At 44.4% G+C, this 19,587-nt stretch overlaps 1 protein-coding gene across 1 annotated transcript in view; it reads left to right on the forward strand.

Annotated features, from left to right (window-relative positions):
* Positions 1-19,587, forward strand: part of LTC4S (leukotriene C4 synthase) — a 59,747-nt gene that overhangs the window by 18,128 nt on the left and 22,032 nt on the right. The window contains exons 2-3 of the mRNA XM_033927735.1: positions 1,978-2,077; positions 13,389-13,459. Of these exons, the coding sequence (XP_033783626.1) occupies positions 1,978-2,077; positions 13,389-13,459 (171 nt within the window). The remainder of the gene's footprint in view (positions 1-1,977; positions 2,078-13,388; positions 13,460-19,587) is intronic.

Here is a 19,587-nt window from a genome sequence, read left to right on the forward strand (position 1 = left end):
TTTTATTGTATATGATGCATCGTTGTTTGTACTTTGCACCCTTGAGGTGCCCTGGCGTTGTCTTTGTTGTTTGCATCAATAAAAATTGTTTGAACCTAATTGCCCAGGTGATAAACATCCAAGGATACATTTGCAGCCTTCATTTGATTTTTGTATTTTATACTGTTTTATACATCTTTAAAGTGGTAGCCAAATTATTTTTTGGACTAGTGTACAAAGTTGCATATGCAAATTAGAGGGCTAGATGCACTAAAAACATTTGTTAAGACAGTGTGGGCCAATATTTTGGCCGATTTCTAAACAGCGATCGATGTTCAAGCGGCTGCCCATGCAAATGAGTTTTGTGGAGGGCAGTCATAATCCCATTTGATTGCTCACTTAGAAACCAGCTCTCACACATGTGCAGAGCTGGTTTGGGGAAGTCCGAACAGCTGAGCGGTAGGGGAAGCCCCAAAGCAGCCTCCTGCCACTTAGCTGTTGGGGCTTTTTTTCTATTTTTTTTTTTATATGGCACAGATGTTGTACATGTGTTACACATGCACAATATCTATCCCCATTTAAAAAAAAAAAAAAAAGACCCCCCTCCACCAATGATCCCCGGAACTAAGTAGAGGCAGGATGGATGGCCACTTCCTTCTGCAGCCGTGAAACTTCCCTGCGCGGAGCCAAACTGCACTCCCCTGCAGGACCCCCCTTCCTGCACTTCAATAAAAATGTGAATGTCTATTTGCATTCACTGCTTTTACTACATGCATTTAGATTTAATATATATTCATTGTGGAAATCCTGAAAACTACGATGGATTGTGGACCTTGAAGACTGGATTTGAGGATCCCTGGGCATGAGATTTACACCAGCCATGAGCTGACGTAGTTGTGTAACTGTGGACTTTAATATTCTATAATGGCAACTGCACATAAAATTGCCATTAAAGAATTTGCCTGCATGATCCTGGTTCCTAACTATAGGCAATCTACAGAGAATTACCCCAGAGCAACCAAGATGATAAAGGGGATGGAACTCCTCTTGTACGAGGAAAGGCTAAAGGGGCTCTTCAACTTGGAAAAGAGGCAGCTGAGGGGAGATAGGATTGAAGTCTACAAAATTCTGAGTGGAGTAGAACGGGTACAAGTGAACCGATTTTTCACTCCGTCAAAAATTACAAAGACTAGAAGATACTCAATAAAGTTACAGGAAAATATATTTAAAACCAATAGGAGGACATTTTATTTTCACTCAGAGAATAGTTAAGCTCTGGAACTCGTTGCCAGAGGTTGTGGTAAGACAGGATAGCGTAACTGGTATTAAGATAGGTTTGGACAATTTCCTGGAGGAAGAGTCCATAGTCTGCTATTGAGAGAGGCATGAGGGAAGCCACTGCTTGCCCTGGATTGGCCACCGTGAGAATGGGCTACTGAGCTTGATAGACCATTGATCTGACCCAGGAAGGCTATTCTTATGTTCTTAAGATCCAGGCCCTTATCCCACCCTACTCACTACATTTATGTTGGAAAATATGAGCCCACCAAAACTCACCCAAAACCTATTGTACTGCCATATATGTGATACCTACAGCCATAAGGGCAATTGGGGTGGGAGACAGGTGGGTATAATAGGTTTGGGGGGAGTTTTGGATAGAATGTTGCTACTGTTTAGGTTTTCTGGATTGTCCACTTTGGAAACAGGATACTGGGCTAAATGACCCAGTATGGCTATTCTTATGATCGCCAATCAATCAATATAGTCAGTGCCATTACCTATACAGAGATCCATTCTGAATATACAGGTTGTGAACATTCGGTGCTTAAATTAATATGGTGAATGCACAGACTGATAATTCTAGGCCTCTTGTGCACTTTTTTTTTTTCTATTTAAAATTTAAAAACATGTGCAAGAATTTCAGGAGTAGGCTCCTGATAGGTCATGTTGTGGCCATTACAATGAGGTGACTGTCTCTCCTTCTGCTTTGCTTTGCAGCTTACTTTGCTCTGCAGGTGATCTATGCGCGACGCAAGTATAAAGTCTCCCCTCCCAACATATCGGGGAATCCAGAATTTGAGAGGTTCTACAGAGCTCAGTAAGTACAGCTCTTTGGGGCGGCTTCAAAAACTATTTGAAACTGTTAGTAGTATGTCAATAAAAGACTAGTAGAGCCCTCTCCAAACCTCTACCTCTAGAGTGATATTGATTTCTTCCATTTTCTCTACCCTTCTCCCAGGGGAGCTCAGAACGGTTTACATGAATTTATTCAGGTACTCGAGCATTTTTCCCTATCTGTCCTGGGGGGTTCACAATCTATCTAATGTACTTGGGGCAATGGGGGGGAGATTAAGTGACTTGCTCAGGGTCACAAGGAGCAAGAAAAACAAATGTTAACCTAACTAGGACTGTCCTCATCGTTATAATGGACCTAGCAACACCACATCTCAGAAAGCCAAACCACTGACTTTACAATTTTTATAAAACTATATTACTCTAACATTTTATTTCCTCAATTTTTTTTCTAATTCCGTATAATCCTTACCTGACACCTCCTTGTAATTATGTAAACCATCCTAAGATAATGTACCTATAATTTTTCATCTCCTTATAAGAACATAAGAAGTTGCAGACCAAAGGTCCATCTCGCCCAGCAGTCCGCTCTCGCGGCGGCCCATCAGGCCCACTGCCTGAACAGTGGTCTCTGACTAATTTTATAAATTACCTCTAATCCTATCCCTATAACCTTACCTCTATGGGCCCCTAAACTGTTGAACTGTCTTAAACATATACCTGATATCTCCCCACAGTCCCATGTAACTGGTGTCAGGTCAAAAGCGCGCCGGGACAAAGGTGCGCCCAGACAATTGAGCGCAGCGCGGAGGTGCGCGCCGCTCAAAATTAATGTTTTCAGGGCTCCGACAGGGGGGGGCACCCCCCCCCACTTTACTTAATAGACATCGTGCCGCATTGTGGGGGGCGTTGTGGGGGGTTGTAACCCCCCACATTTTACTGAAAACTTCACTTTTTCCCTGTTTTTAGGGAAAAAGTTAAGTTTACAGTAAAATGTGGAGGGTTACAACCCCCCAAACCCCACATAATGCCCCCACAATGCGGCGCGATGTCTATTAAGTAAAGTGGGGGGTTCCACAACAAAAACCCCCGTCGGAGCCCCTAAAAATAGTAATTATGAGCGGCGCACGCCTCCGCGCTGTGCTCAATTGTCTGGGCGCGCCTTTGTCTTTCGCGCCGTTGTCTATGAACCCATGTAACCTTTACTTATTAAGATAATGTTATTGTAATTCCCCCATATTACTATATGGGCCTCTTAGTTTGTAAATCGCCTTGTACTTCTGTATTAGTGCAATAAGGAAATTCAGACTAGATTAGAAATTATCCAAATCATTTTTTAAAACCTTACTAAGTTAACTGCTTTCACCACACAGATTCCAGAGTTTAATTACATGCTGAATGAAGAAATATTTTCTCCATTTTATTTAAAATCTACTACTTACTGTGTTTCCCTGAAAATAAGACCTAGCTTCATTTTCAGTAATGCAGCAGAGTGAAATCTCCAGACAAGGCTGAAGCAGCCTGTTTAGAGTGCTGCCAGCCTGATGCTGCTTTGGATGAAGGTAGTGCTTGCTCGCGGTCAGTGGGGAGGGAAGGATGGAGGGTCAGCAGGGGTTCAGCTGTGCGGTGGGGGAGGGTGGTGCTCAAGGGTTCTACTACACAAGGGGAGGGAGGGAAGGAAGGATAGAAGCTGGGCAAGGGGAGGGAAGGAAGGATAGAAGCTGGGCAAACTTCTGCACAGGGGGTTGGGAGGGAGGGAGGGAAGGAGGAAATATGCTTCACATGTGGGGGAGAGAAAGGAAAGAGGAAGAATTGAGGTGAAGGAGAGGAAAGGAGATGATCTTGTGCATACCCTGAAAATAAGACCTAGTGCGTTTTTTTGGGTGGTAGACTCAAAGAGTAATGTTAAGAAATTCTTCTTTAAGGAGAGGGTGGTTGATGGGTGGAATGCACTCCCGAGGGAGGTGGTGAAGAAAATGGTGACAATTCAAGTAAACATAGGATGAACACAGGATCTCTAATCAGAAAATAATGGGTATACACTTCCCCCTCCGAATCCGCAGTTTCAGCATCCACGGATTAGGTTATTAGCGATTTTAAAACAAAAAAAAACATTTTAATTTTTTGGGCTATTTTAAGCCCTGTAAGCTCCCCCTTAAGCCTTACCTGATGGTCTAGCAGGTTTTCAGGGCAGAAGCGATCTTCTTGAGACTACGATGGGAGCTCAAGGCAGCCATTTCCTGTGAGTGATTTGCACGGGGCAGGAGCATTGTAAGATCACTCCTTCCCCGAAAACCCGCTAGACCACCAGGTAAGGCTTAATGGGGGGCTTACAGGACTTAAAATGCTGGGGGGGGGGGGAAAGCGGGGGTTAGGGGCAGAACCGGCCTGAATATTATTCACGGTTTTTTAATATTCGCGGGCCGGCCCTGCCTCTAACCCCCGTGGATACGGAGGGAGAAGTGTACATTGAAGGAACTAAGGCTAGTATTGGGCAGGCTTGCACAGTCTGTGTCCCATATATGGACATTCAGTGGAGGACGGGCTGGGATGGTTAAGATGGGCTGGAGTGAGCTTTGACGGAGACTTCAGTAGATAGAACCTAAGCACACTACCGGGCAGGGCTCTGGGTTTCTGGCCCAGAAATATTTAAGAAAAAGGACCATTTAAATTAAATGATTAATTTATGGAGCATGTATGGTTGGGCAGACAGGATTGGCCATTCGGATTTTATCTGCCGTCATTTACTATGTTGCCATGTACCCATTCTTCCATTCCCTTCTCTGGTTAAATGAACAATATTTCATGTTAGAAATGGGCAGGAAGATCAGTTTTATTTTTTCTAATTTTCCCATGCATCTACAGGAATTTCCATTTTAGTTAGGGGTTGTGGCCCTTTTTGTCGTCCTGGGAGTGATATCATTGAGTGCACACTCTTTCCCAATAATGTGTGCATTAATTCATGTATATGTGATGGTTCATGCATGTGTGCACTCTTTCTGAAAGAGTGCATCTTCTTTGCAAAAAGTGTTTCTTCTGTTTGCTCACCATGCTGATGTTTCTTTTCTGGTGACGCATGTGTACTTGCCAATGTTTGTTTCAATAAAAATATTTCAAACAAAACAAACAAAAAAAAAAATAGTACATACTATTAGTGCCACATTTCCTATGTTGTTGCAAGTGACAGCCCATCCTGCTTTAATACCACTGCAGCTGCTGTGATGTACAGTTGTAACAAAAGGCATTTCTGACTGCTTACAGGCCCATAAAAGCACTCCAGGAAGGGCAGGGGATTGTCTGACCAGCTCTGTTTTCTTTTTAAGAAGTAGCCCAATTTAAACAATAAGTGAAACCATGTCTGTAAAAATCCAAGTATCTTAGAATGTGAGTGGATGTTCATCTCATTGGTATGTAGGAGCTGATTTATAGTAGATTTTTACAGATACATCATTTCAGCAACAAAATTTAATAGGAAGGCAGGCATGGATAGTTAAACTGTATACTAATTACAGCTACAATCATGCATTTTTACATTTTTCATTGTAAATCAATATGAATCGCCATGTCTCAGCTGTTCTGGGGATAACTGGGAATTTGTTCTATTCTGGAAAATATGGCAGAATAAATATAGGATTTATATAGAGCACTCTAAAACAGTTTAATCACAGATTGCTCCCAGATCCATTGAATCCCTTCTCTGAAGATCTCATAGTTCCAATGGGCTCCAAGCAAGTGACAGAAGCAGTTCTTGCATTTCCAGCACATTAGTTATCATTAGGCCACTTCCCATCCCAGAAGCAGAATCCTACTTGCTCTAAAAGTGTCATTTGCAGAATGTGAGAGGGTCATGGCAGGATGGAAAAAGGGGTTTTAATACACAAGACTGGCGCCAAGAATGTTGAATGCAGACTGTTGTTGTTCAATATGTTCTTTTAATGCAGAAGTTTTAATTGCTTTGGTTTTACCGTTCTTATCCCACAATTCCCAGTTGGTGATGGAGTATTTGATGAGCAGCATTCTGTTGCATTGTCTGTTTTGTTCTTCAATTGGAATTGCATGGGACTGAGGACACTCTAGAACAGGGGTTCTCAACCCAGTCTATCTGTAATGAATATACACGAGATACATTTGCATGCAGTACCTCCATTGTATGAAAAGCTGTCTTATGCCTATTTATTGTGGATTTTCCTGAAAATCTGACTGGCTGGATGTGTTCCAAGGACTTGGTTGAGAATGCAAGGTGACATGTAGTTTCAGCTTCACCAGGAGATCGGCAGAGGAGACGGCGTATTTCAGAGAGCAACCTGCTTGATTTCTGCTATCAAGGCCCTCCCCTAGGAGACGAACCATAACATAACATAATAGCAAATTTCTAGACCGCATAACCTTTATGTCAATGCAGTTAACAAAAGATTATGCTATGGGGAAAATACAAGAATAATATACAGAAATTTAGTTAACCAAGAATTTGGAAAAAAGCAAAGTCTTCAAAAGTTTTCTGTAATGTTCATAAGATGTGGATTTAATCAATAATGGATGGAAATCTTTATCGTAATAAGCTGCTTGATAGGAAAGACACTGCCCATGATGTTCCTTACTTTTACAACCTTAACTGAAGGGTATGTAAATAGGGCATGAGATTTTCTACTCTCCTCATGTGCCAGGGAACGTAAATATCAACAAGATATAATGGGGCAGCACCAAAAACAACTTTATAATATAAGTATCCCAACTTAAAGATCACCCAGGCCTCCATCAGTAGCCAATGCAGCTCACAATAGTAAGGAGTCATGTGGTCATACTTCCTCAGACCATAGATCATTCTTACTGCTGTATTCTGAACCAAAGTCAGTCTAGCCAAATTTTGCTTGGTACTTGTCAAATATACAATGTTACAATAATCCAGAATATTCAGAAGTAATGTCTGAACTAAGATTGTAAAAGCAGTAGCATTAAAGTAGGATCTGATGGTATGTAATTTCCATAAGGTATAGTAACCCTTTTGAACCACTGCATCTCTTTGATTTTTCATAGTCAAACACTAATCAGAAATGACTCCCAAGATTTTAATTGTAGGGCTTATTGTAAATGATACTGAATTGATCTTAATTATTGGTTCAATAATCTTTTGTAATGACACAAAAAAGAATTTTGCTTTTTCCTGATTTAATTTCAACTTGAATTCCTGCATCCAGGATTCCATCGTATTGTGGAGTGGGGAAGGGAAAGGCAAAGTGATAGTGTGTTGTGATGAAGTGAACATAGCTTCAAATATGCCACAATGTGAAAAAGGTTGGGACCCATTGCCCTACAGAACAGAAGCAATGTGAGAGACAATAAATTTAAATACCTTAACGATATACATAATACACATGAAATAAACATTTTGAGTGAATAGAATGCTCTAGAACAGGGGTTCTTAACCCAGTCCTCATGACACACCCAGTTATTGAGTTTCTCTGATGAAATTGAACACTGCTAAGAACAGACTCTTATGGATTGGTCCGAAGTTAGATTCTCTTCCCTTAGCTGTGACCTTGGGCTCAGGAGAATCTCTGAAAATTCCTCGCTAATATTGGGTATTGTTATTGATTCATCTCTTACATTTAAGGATCGGCTAAATTCTCTTGTTAAAAAGTGTTTCTGTAGCCTCCGTATCCCGAGAAGAGTGAGAGCTCTTTCATCAGCAACACTTCTCTGTATTTATTCAGTCGATTATCTTGTCAAGGTTGGATTATTGTAACTCAATGTACCTGGGTCTCGCAAAGGTCAGTCTGCAGAGGCTTCAACTGCCACGCTTATCTTCGGTAAGAGTAAATCCGATCATGTAACCCCATTGCTCAAATAATTACATTGGCTCAGTGGCGTACCAAAGGGGGGGGGGGGGGGGGTCCGCCCCGGGTGCACGGCTTGGGGGGGTGCACAGCCGGCCAGGTCCTCCTGCCCTTCCTTTTCCCCGGCCCCGCCGCTACAATCCTACCTCCCCTGCCGACAAGAAGTCTTTCCGACGTCAATTTTGACGTCGGAGAGGACGTTCTGGGCCAGCTAGGCAGTGATTGGCTGGCCCGGAACATCCTCTCCAACATCGGAATTGATGTCGGAAAGACTTCTTGTCGGCGGGTGGAGGTAAGATTGCAGGCGTGGACTGGGAGAAAGTAAGGGGAGAGGCGCTTTTTTTTTTCCCGCGGTAGGTAGTGCAGGATGTAGGCAGGCAAGCTGGCTGGCTTTAGCGCAGCAGGAAGGGAGGGAGATAGGTAGGAAGACAGGCAGGCTGGCTTTGGGGGTGGAGAAAATCTGGAAGGCAGTGGGGGGGGGACATAAGGAAGCACTGGGGGCACTAAGGACACGGGAAGGAGACACTGGGGGCACCATGGACACAGGAAGGAGGCACTGGGGGCACCATGGACACAGGAAGGAGGCACTGGGGGCACCATGGACACAGGAAGGAGGCACTGGGGGCACTATGGACACAGGAAGGAGGCACTGGGGGCACTAAGGACATGGGAAGGAAGGAGGGAGGGAATAGAAAGTGACAATTGTTGGGCCTGAGTAAAGAAAGAAAAGATACACAGTCAATTAATAGATGTCCCCTTTTGATGAAAAAAATAAATGGTCACGTTACCTCTGACTTACTTTTTCTGCAGCAGAGTCGGCAGCTGTGCTGAGGTGCAGGAAGGTCCTGTGATGACTCATCTGCCGGCTCTGCTCCGGAAGAAGTAAGTTACGTCGGAAGGGGTGGACCCGGCAGACGCAGTCATTGCGGGACTTTGCCACAACTCCTTGCGTCTGCCGGGTCCACCCCCTCCGACGTAACTTACTTCTTCCGGAGCAGAGCCAGCAGACGAGTCATCGCAGGACCTTCCAGCATGCAGCTGCTGAGTCCACTCCAGAGCAAGTACGTCGTGGGACCTTGCTGAATGAAGGGAGAGAAAGGAGCAAGATTGCTGGAATGGAAGAGTAGTGGAGGGAAAGAAAGGGGACAGGGTGGTAAGGGTGGTGCTGATAGAATTGATGTACAGAGAAAGGGGAGAGACATAAGGGGGAAAGATATTGAAGGGAAAGAAAGGGGGCAGATGTTGATTGAAGAGGGGTGGATGGCAAGAGAAAGGGCAGACATTGGATGGTAGTGGGGAGCCTATGCTGGATGGAAGTGCAGATGGGAGAGATAAGGGAGCAAATGCAGGAAGGAAATGAGAGGAGAGAAAGAGGGGAGCAGACACTGGATGGAAGTGGACAGAGAGAGAAGGTACTAGATGGAAGGGTTAGAGAAAGAGGGTACATGATGGAGGGAGGGGATAAATAAAAGGAGGGCACATGATGGGGAGAAAAGGACTGAGTTAGGGAAACACTGGAGGGGTGAGGGAAAGAGGTGGCAAGCTTTAAGTAAACAGAAAAAAAGGACATTGATGAGAAGGTAGTAAGAACGTAATCTAGACAGATGCAGAAAATAAATTGAAAAGGAAAATGAGGGGAAAAAGGGAAAGGGATTGCAGAGGAGAGGTGTGAGAGAGGGAAGGAGAGGAGAGAGATGCCAGACCAATGGGGGTGAAAGGAGAGATGGAAGGGGGAGGCATACAGTTTCTGGAAGGGGCATAGGAGAGAAGATGCCATATAGGGGAAGAGAGACAGCAGACAGTGGATGGAAGGAAGAGAGTTACAAGAAGATGAGGAAAGCAGAAACCACAGAAGACAAAGGTAGAAAAAAATTTACTATTTATTTATTGCTTTAGGAGACATATGTCACTGTTTCTGTGGTGCACTGTATGCAGAGTCCAGCTTCTTACTGGTTCAATTTAACCTTTGTCTATGTATTTCTATTTTATCCCCCCCTTTTTACAAAACTGTGGAGCGTGTTTTAGCGCCAGCCGTGGTGGTAGCAGCTTTGATGCTCAGAATTCTATGAGCGTCAGAGCTGTTACCACTGTGACTAAAATCCACACTACAGTTTTGTAAAAGAGGGAGTGGTTAGTTTGTGATTACATATTCCATACTAGGCGAAGGTGTTTTGTGTGTTCGAAAGACATGGTTTTTTGTTAGGATTGACTGCAGGATTGATCTGTACTAGTCTGGCTTGTTTAGTTTTACAATGGGTGTATTGATGTTGTACTGCTCACTGCAGTACAACAAGATGCTGCCTTTTCCTATGTACTCATGTGTGACATGTGGCTTGTTACTAAAAATCATGTTTTTCATACAGATGGGGGGGGGTGTCAAAAAATGATGGGCCCCGGGTGTCACATATGCTAGGTACGCCACTGCATTGGCTTCCAGTGTATCTTAGAATTCAATTTAAGTGCGTTTGTATTGCATTTTAAAATTCTATTTGGCATTTTGATTACTTTGGTTCCTTTAGATGGGAATGTACACAGATCTCATCTCACTAGGAGTTCACATAAATTACTTTCAAGAGATTCAGACACTTTCATTTTCAAACTAACTTGAGTTCTGGATTGAGTTACCGCTTTCACTTAGAAGTCTAGGCCCCTTCGTTTTATTTCGGAAAGCTCTGAAAATTTTCTTGTTTACTAAACACTTTAGAAACTAAGCCATTCTAGATTACTTTCTTCTTCTATATTTATGTAGTATAGTTACATTATAAACATTATATTTACATTGTAAACCAAGTCGAGCACCCTTTGGTTGGAGACCCGGTCTATAAAATTAAGGACCTCTTCTATCAAACTGCGCTAGCAGTTTTTAACACAGAGAGCCGCGCTGAATGGCCCGCGTTGCTCCTGATGCTCATAGGAACTCTATGAGCATCAAAAGCAGCGCAGTCCATTCAGCACGGCTCGCCGCGCTACCAATTGCTAGTGCAGTTTGATAGAAGAGGTCCTAAGTTTTGTTTACCCACAATGCACATGCATGAGACAGATTTGCTTACTTCTTCACAGGAAGGATAGTAGATGCATGGAATGGGAAATTAGTGTGAGAAGTGTAAAGGATCCCTATTTGCAAATAAGTGAGGATTTAAAATCCAGAAACGAACTGTGGTCTATGGCAGGAATGTTTAATATATTTATTTGGTTGAAGCTGGGCATGCTAAATAGGCCTTTTCATCTTTATCTACAATCCTATTGTTTTTTTGAGTCTCCCAAATAGTCCCATCCCATTCTAGAAATGTGCTTTCTGCTAGTCCACCCTTACCACATCTCCTTCTGTCAAATCAAATACTTATGTAATTATTCATCTGAAGGTAACCTATATTTGCAAATTTTCATAATGCAGAGAAAGTCTTAATGTACATATTTTTAAATGGAGTAAATCAGTCTGCAGCAAACTCTTCCAAATCTATTTGTAGTACTATAGAGCATCTCTTACCCTCCTTTTACCTCATAACACTTAGCTTCCCCAGCTGGCCTTGCAGATCCTATGGTCTACCACCATATTAAGTGGCTCTTACTGCTTGGTGGGGAACACGAGTACATACAGGATTGGTGAAGTGGGGGATGGAGAAGAATATTGAAAGGAGCCATTTGGCAGTAGATGACTTTCTTTTCTTACCATCATTCTGCCCCACCCCCTCAAGACATGATAGATGAGACTTTCTTGCCTATATGAACTGTTTAAGTTGGCAGCCTTGAGTACAGTGCCTTTCTAAAGGTTCCTCATCAACAGTTGTAACACTAGCTGACCTAAACATTTGGGATGGGGGCACTGTGTGTGTTTGTAGTAGCAAAAACAACAAAAAGTATGGTGGCATCCTATAGACCAAGGGTAGGCAATTCCGGTATGAGAGCCACAGGCAGGTCAGGTTTTCAGGATATCCACAATGAATATGTAAGAGATGGATTTTCATGCACTGCCTCCTTGAGATGCAAATCTATCTCATGCATATTTATTGTGGATATCCTGAAAACCGGACCTGCCTGTGGCTCTCGGGGACCTGCTATAGACTAAATAATTGTTGGAAGCATGGCATTAATCTTGTCCTTGAAAGCTCATTGTCAGTTTTGTTAGTGGCCCTCCCAATGTATGGTGGTAGGGGTTAAGTGAAAGGCGTACTGACAAACGCTGGTCCCAGGTTCAGTTCCCTCACAGATGACTCACCAGGAAGTAGAATAAAGAGGGCATAGCCAGAGGTGATTGCATAAAGAATATATTATAGAAATAGTCTTACAGAAAAGCAATATTTATAAGCATTACAATTAAGCAGAGAGCAAAGCAGTTTCCCTGCCTTACATAGTCAGAAACAAAGAGAGACATAGAAGCTTGCAGTTCTAGGAAGAGCCAGAGAGAGAGAAAAGGGGGATGATCTAAGCTTTGTGTTCCATAGATAAAGGGAAGGATAGACAGAGAGAGGGAGAGCCAAGAGAGAACCAGAGTGCCAAGCCAAGAGCCAAGAGATAGCTAGATAGAAAGAGATAGATGTGTGTTGCAGAGAGCAGGCTTTTATACCTTGGAATCTTATTCTGAATATAGAAAATATTGTATGTCCCAGTATCTTTCTGTTTAGAACTTGCAAACTGTTTGAGACAATGGTCAATTTAATTGACAAAGGAGGGTGTGATACCTGCAAGCATGGAAGATGGGATTAGTCTCTGTGCTTGATCTGTGCACTTGGACCCATTGTCCTAAGCACCCTCTTAATCAGACATTAACACCTTTTAGCTAGTCATGATTCAATCAGGGCTATCAGGGATACTTAAAACATATCAATCAGGGATACTTAAAACAGTCTTCCTGCCCTCAGGGTCTATCTGCATTCCCATGCCAGAGTCAGATTGATATAATTTCCCATAGGCCTTTGATAGCTAGGCTGACACTCATGCCTTAATAAATTGATTGGTTTGTAGGATGCCATTATCTTGTTAGCAACTGCTACAAGAGTTCTAGCCTCCTGTTGCCTTTCCAATGATAATCAATTTCTTCTGAGGATATTACGAGAACCTTGTGATTATATAATATGTATCCGCCCACCAGATATAACCTAGGATTTATTCTCTGAAGAAACTTGTGGGTTCTTCCCATGATAATCCAGATGCCCCCCTAGTATGAATCCTGGAGCAGAGGTCTCTAGCAATGAGTTGTTGCAGGTGAAGCTGCTAATACAATTGGTAATTGTTGCCTGTGTTGGGTATCGAAGAAGTGATGGTAAGGACAAGAACTGCAACCTCTGGTGGTGATCTTAAACCCCTCGCAATCATAGCTACAGTTCCATTGGGTCTTACATGTTTAAAGTACAGCACTGTATACGTCTAGCAGCACTATTATAGAAATAAGTAGTAGTAATAGTGAGATGAAACAGGATCCATGTCTCAGGCTCCTGTTTGAGAACACTTTTGTACAATTATTGCTGTATTCTTATGCTTATTTGGGCTTTTTGTCCCCTACAGAGTGAACTGCTCAGAATACTTCCCACTCTTCCTGTCTGTCTTGTGGGTAGCTGGAATCTATTTTCACCAAGGTAACAAATTCGATTTAGGCTTTAAAGCAGTATATTGTGTATCTAATCTACTTGTGTTGCACGTTAATTTATTTCATTCTGTAATGTTCACTGCTCAGAGATTTCTGGGACGTTAGGTAAGCCTCGAAGACGTTCTTAGGCAGGTAGATAGATTAAGAACGGACAAGGCTCCGGGCCCAGACGGGATCCACCCGAGAATACTGAAAGAGCTCAGAGATGAAACAGCAGAGTTACTGCAGCATATTTGCAACCTGTCCTTGAAAACAGGGGTAATCCCGGAGGACTGGAAGATAGCGAATGTTACACCGATCTTCAAGAAGGGATCGAGAGGCGACCCGGGAAACTACAGACCGGTGAGCTTAACCTCCGTTCCAGGGAAGATGGTCGAATCAATGATCAGGGAAGGTATCAATGAGCATATAGAAAAAAATAATCTGATGAGATCGAGCCAGCATGGTTTCTGTAAAGGCCGATCATACCAGACAAATCTACTGTATTTCTTTGAGGGGATAAGTAAGCAATTGGACCAAGGTGACCCAGTAGACATTATATATCTAAGATTCCAAAAAGCCTTTGACAAGGTGCCCCATGAACGATTACTGAAGAAACTGTGGAGTCACGGGGTGGAAGGGGACGTGTACAGATGGATCAAAAATTGGCTGGCGGACAGGAAACAGAGGGTAGGAGTAAAGGGGCACTACTCTGACTGGATAGGGGTCACAAGTGGTGTTCCGCAAGGGTCAGTGCTGGGACCATTGCTGTTCAATATATTTATTAATGATCTAGAAACGGGGACAAAGTGCGAAGTTATCAAGTTCGCGGATGACACAAAACTCTCCAGCAGGGCCAGAACTGTTGAGGAATGCAAAGAATTGCAAAGCGACCTGAACAAGCTGAGTGAGTGGGCAAAAAAATGGCAGATGAGCTTCAATGTGGAGAAATGTAAGGTCTTGCACATAGGGAAGGGGAACTCCATGTACAGCTATACGATGGGAGGGAGGGTACTCGGGAAAGGCAGCCAGGAAAAAGATCTGGGGGTATTGGTAGATAACACAATGAAGGCCGGCGGCACAATGTGCAGCGGCCGTCAAAAAAAGCGAACAGAATGTTGGGCATTATCAAAAAAGGTATCACTACCAGAACAAAAGAAGTTATCCTGCCACTGTATCGAGCAATGGTGCGCCACATCTGGAATACTGCGTCCAATACTGGTCGCCATACCTCAAGAAGGACATGGCAATACTCGAAAGGGTCCAGAGGAGGGCAACGAGGATGATAAAGGGTATGGAGAACCTTTCATATGCCGAACGGTTAGACAGGCTGGGGCTCTTTACCCTGGAGAAGCGGAGACTGAGAGGGGACATGATAGAAACTTATAAAATCATGAAAGGCATAGAGAAGGTGGAGAGGGACAGATTCTTTAGACTAGCAGGGACAACTAAAACAAGAGGTCATTCAGAAAAACTGAGAGGAGACAGATTCATAACGAATGCAAGGAGGTTCTTCTTCACTCAGAGGGTGGTGGACACCTGGAACGCGCTTCCCGGAGAGGTAATAAGACAGAGTACAATTCTGGGTTCAAAAAGGGACTGGATGACTTCCTGGAAGCGAAGGGGATAACAGGTACAGATAGAGGTTTACCGTACAGGACATTGAGCGAATAGGGTATGGATATTTCAGGTTAGGTAGGGAACACTTTCAGGTCATGGACCTGGGGGGCCGCCGCGGGAGCGGACTGCCGGGCACGATGGACCCCTGGTCTGACCCGGCAGAGGCAACGCTTATGTTCTTATGTATGTTTTAACATGCTGTTTTTTTTTAATGTATTTTTTCCTTGTACCCCACAATCATGCCTTCAAATTACCCACAAAACTCTAGCTTCCCAACATATAAACCCTGGGTGCCTTAACTGCAGTTGTAAAACATTTTGTAGGCAAGCTGGTGTGTGTGTATGTCTGTCTGTATGGCAATATTGGTGTGTTTGAGAAATGTGTGTGAGCCAAAGGAGCCAAGGGTGAGGCAGATGTAAGTGCTAGCACTGCAGCTTCTCTCCACCTCCATTATACCTTGTACAGATAAGACAAATGGTGTTTAAAATCGGTGGATACAGCAGTACCATATATACTCAAATATAAACTGGGATTTTTTAGGCCCAAAAATGGGGGTCCCGGTTTATATTCGGGTCAGTTCCCCCTCCCATAATTTTTTTAAGGCTGCCGCTGTCAGGCTCTGCCCCCTCCTCCTCCCTACCCTATCATACCTCTGTCCAATTCCTAGGTGGAGGTGCAGCGGGGTCCCTCTGCCGATCCCTTGTGGAGGTGCAGCAGGCAGGAGCAAGCTTTCCAAACTCCCGCCCCACGGCTAACCGGCTGCACGGATCCATTTTCTTCATCTGAGCGGCATGAGCAGCAGTATCATTTGGCGCTGCTTTCTCAGCGCTGAGTGGCTTCCCTTACTGGCTCCCGCGGACGTGTGGCCTCACCCTATTCCCACCTCCAACCCCATCCCCACACAAACCTCATCTCTTTGGGGCTGCGTCTGGAGGGCATCGTCGAATGCAAGGATGCGACATGATGATATCAACATGCATGCGCCCTCCAGATGAGACCCTGGAGCTCAATGAGTTTCAAAACCCAAACCAAGTGCTGGATTTTGAAAAGCTGTCCGGATGCCTAGGCGGCCCTCTAAAAAGAGGACATGTCCCGGGTAAATCCGGCCATTTGTTAACCGTACTAAAGATTCCTCAGTGGGTATACAACACGAAGATGATGATGTCGCAAAGTGCAGGAACCTTGGCGTGCACCTTAGTGCAGTTTCTGCGCTACTTTGGCTGCCCAATGCACAGTCCATTTAAATCCTAGAGTAATGGAGGGTAAAAACCCAGTATTGCAAATATGTGCACAAACAGAACTGAAGGCTTTAAAACCAGATCCTAGTAGCTACTGTTATGGGGGATTTCTCAACCTGCTGCTTCTGAGAGCTTGAAGGACCCACAAGTTCCTTCTTAATTTGTTAAAGTGCATAGTTATCTGTTTATATCTAACTAGAAAGCTAGCTAGCAGGAAATGCCACAACTCTGAGCAGTTTTGCACTGGATTACATATTCATGCAAACAAGAAGTAGCACCATTCCAGCCCTTGCACATATGAAAACTGCTTAGATTTTAATTAGACTTTATAGTATATCAAACTTCACCTCCTGGCGGAATTCTGGGACAAAAATTTTAAAAAATTCTGCAAAGTTTATTTGTAGTGTTTTGTAGCAGAAATTCTCCTATCCTGAGGGCTGAAATTCCTTCCTGCCTTTTCCTCTCTTAGGTTTCAGCCTCCTCTGTTCCCTCTCTTACTCCTACTGCGGTTCTGTCTCCCTCTAATCTCTTTCACTTGCACCCTGAAACCACCCCTTGGCTCCCATAGTCTGTCATCTCTTTCTTTCTCTCTCTCCCTCTCTTCACTAGCTAAGAATCTCTTCCTCCTTTCCCACTCCATTTCTGCTCTAGGTCACTCCCTACATAAGAATTGCCCTACTAGAACAGACTGAAGGTCCATCAAGCCCAGTATCCTGTTTCCAGCAGTGGCCAACCCAGGTCCCAAGCACCTAGCTAGATCCAAAGTAGCAAAACAGATTCTATGCTGCTTATCCTAGGAATAAGCAGTGGATTTCCTCGAGCCATCCCAATTTATGGTCTTCTCTTTTAGGAAATTATCCAAACCTTTTTTAAACCCCGCTAAGCTAACTAATTTCACCACATTCTCCAGCAACGAATTCCAGAGTTTAATTACACGTTGTGTGAAGAAATATTTTCTCTGGTTTGTTTTAAATCTACTACTTAGTAGCTTCATTGCATGTCACCTAGTCCTAGTATTTTTGGAAAGAGTGAACAAGTGATTCACATCTCCCCTTTCCACTCTACTCATTATTTTACAGACCTCTATCATATCACCCTTGAGTTGTCTCTTCTCCAAGCTGAAGAGCCCTGGTCGCTTTAGCCTCTCCTCATAGGGAAGTCGACTCTTTTATAATTTTTGTTGCCCTTCTCTGTATCTTTTTTTCTAATTCCGCTATACTTTTTTTGAGAAGTGCACACAGTATTTGAGGTGCAGCAAGGGAATTCTAACATTCTCATCTTTGTTTTCTATTCCTTTCCTGATAATTCCTAACGTTCTATTTGCTTTCATAGCAGCCGCAACATATCCTCAACAATGAGACCTAGATCCTTTTTCCTGGGCAGTGACTCCTGACACAGAACCCAGCATCACATTGCTATAGTCCGGGTTCCTTTCTCTCTCTATCCCCCTCCCCAAAACCCCTTTGCAGGTCCAGTATCCATGTCCCCTCACCCCACTCACCACCTCTCATGCGTGCACCCTGAATCCCTTCCCCACTCATGGTCTGGCATCTCTCTCTCTCTCCTTCTCTGATCAGCATCTCTTCCTTCTCACCCCCCTTTCTGGCCAGGGTGTCCTCACCCCTTTTCCCCCTCTACTTACTGGTCCATCATCCATGTCCTCTCTGCTCCTCTCTGTGCAGGTTTAGCATCCATGTCCCCTCCTCCCCTTCACTTGCAGTCCAGGATCCATGTCCCCTCCTCTTCCTCTGCACACCACGGGCCTAGCATCCATGCCCCCCCCCCCCAATTGTGGTCTAGCATCCATTACCCCTCCCATGCATGGATCTGACCTCTCTCTGACCGACCAAACCACACCGTGAGATATGACATACTTTACTCCTGGCGTAATTCTACACAACTGTACAGTGCAGAATTCTGCACAAATCTTCCTTTTTGTCCCTCCTCCTGTCCACTCCTCCTCCCCCACACGGGTCTGGCCTTTCTCTGACTGACCCCCACCCCTGCTACTGTGAGATCCAGCATATCTACAGCCTCCCAAAGAAGCAGCAGTGATGGCAGCCAGCCGGCAGAGGCTGCTTGCGGCTGGCCCTGCTGGGACCGTCCCTCTGCTGCGGCATCCATCTACAGGAAATAATGCAGAAGGAAGGCCCTGGTGGGGCCAGCCGCAAGCTGCCTGTTCACACCACTGCCTCTGCCAGCCAGCTTTCACCTCTGTTGCTTTTTTGGGTATGTCAGATCAGTTGGAGGTCAGTTGGAGGGAGAGAGGCCAGACCCACTTGGGAGAAGAGGGGCAAAATGCACAAATTCTGTACTGTGCATTTGCACAATATTCCACCAGGAATATAACTGAAACCTTAAACCTTGCATGTGTAAGCAACTTCAAGTGCCAATACAATTGTTTTAAATGGCAATCAGTTATATTTATACACAGAATTATATTCCAATGCATAAGTATTAGAGAAGGATAATTCAAAACAAATTCTAATCTGCTCTGGCCCCTAAAAAAATAAGAACCCTAAGAAAGAGCTCCCACATGAACCCTTGAAAAAGCCCTTTATCCCAGGACAAGCAGGCAGCATATTCTTTACGCATGGGTGACGTCACCGACGGAGCCCTCGGTACGGACCTTTTTAACTAGAAAGTTCTAGTTGGCCGCACCGCGCGTGCGCCTTCCCGCCCGACGGAGGAGTGCATGGTCCCCAGTTTTCTTCGTTTTCCGCGGAGCGAAGAAGACGTGTGTTTTTCAACGTCGTTGAAATCCTCCTTTTGCCTTCCCGCTCGCGTTATTTTTTCGTTTTATTCACCTTCGGGTGCTTTTTTCTTTCAGTTTACAAAAAAAAAAAAATATTTTCTTTTTGCTTTATTTTTCGTTCCTGCCCCGGCGGGGCCTGTTGTCACGATCCAGGCCTCGGGGTTTGATTTTGCGGAGGCCGTCTTCCCATTCATGCCCCCGCAGCCCCGGTTTTAAGAAGTGCCAGCAGTGTGCACGCCCGATCTCCCTCACTGACCCACACAATTGGTGTTTACAGTGCTTGGGACCGGAGCATCGGGCGGACTCCTGCACCCGCTGTGCCACTCTTAAGAAACGCACTCTGAAGAATCGTCAAATCCAACAAAATCTACTTTTCGGCACCGGCCCGACTATGGACTCGACTTCTTCACCTGCGGCACCGTCAAAATCGGCACCGACCACTTCGACACCGCCTGAAACGACATCGGCACCACCGGCGCCAGGTAAGCCGGCTAAGAAGCCTTCCACCCTTGAGCGCCCTCCCAC

This window comes from Geotrypetes seraphini, chromosome 18 (genome assembly GCF_902459505.1).
Source record: "Geotrypetes seraphini chromosome 18, aGeoSer1.1, whole genome shotgun sequence".
In the NCBI taxonomy this organism is placed as follows: domain Eukaryota; kingdom Metazoa; phylum Chordata; class Amphibia; order Gymnophiona; family Dermophiidae; genus Geotrypetes; species Geotrypetes seraphini.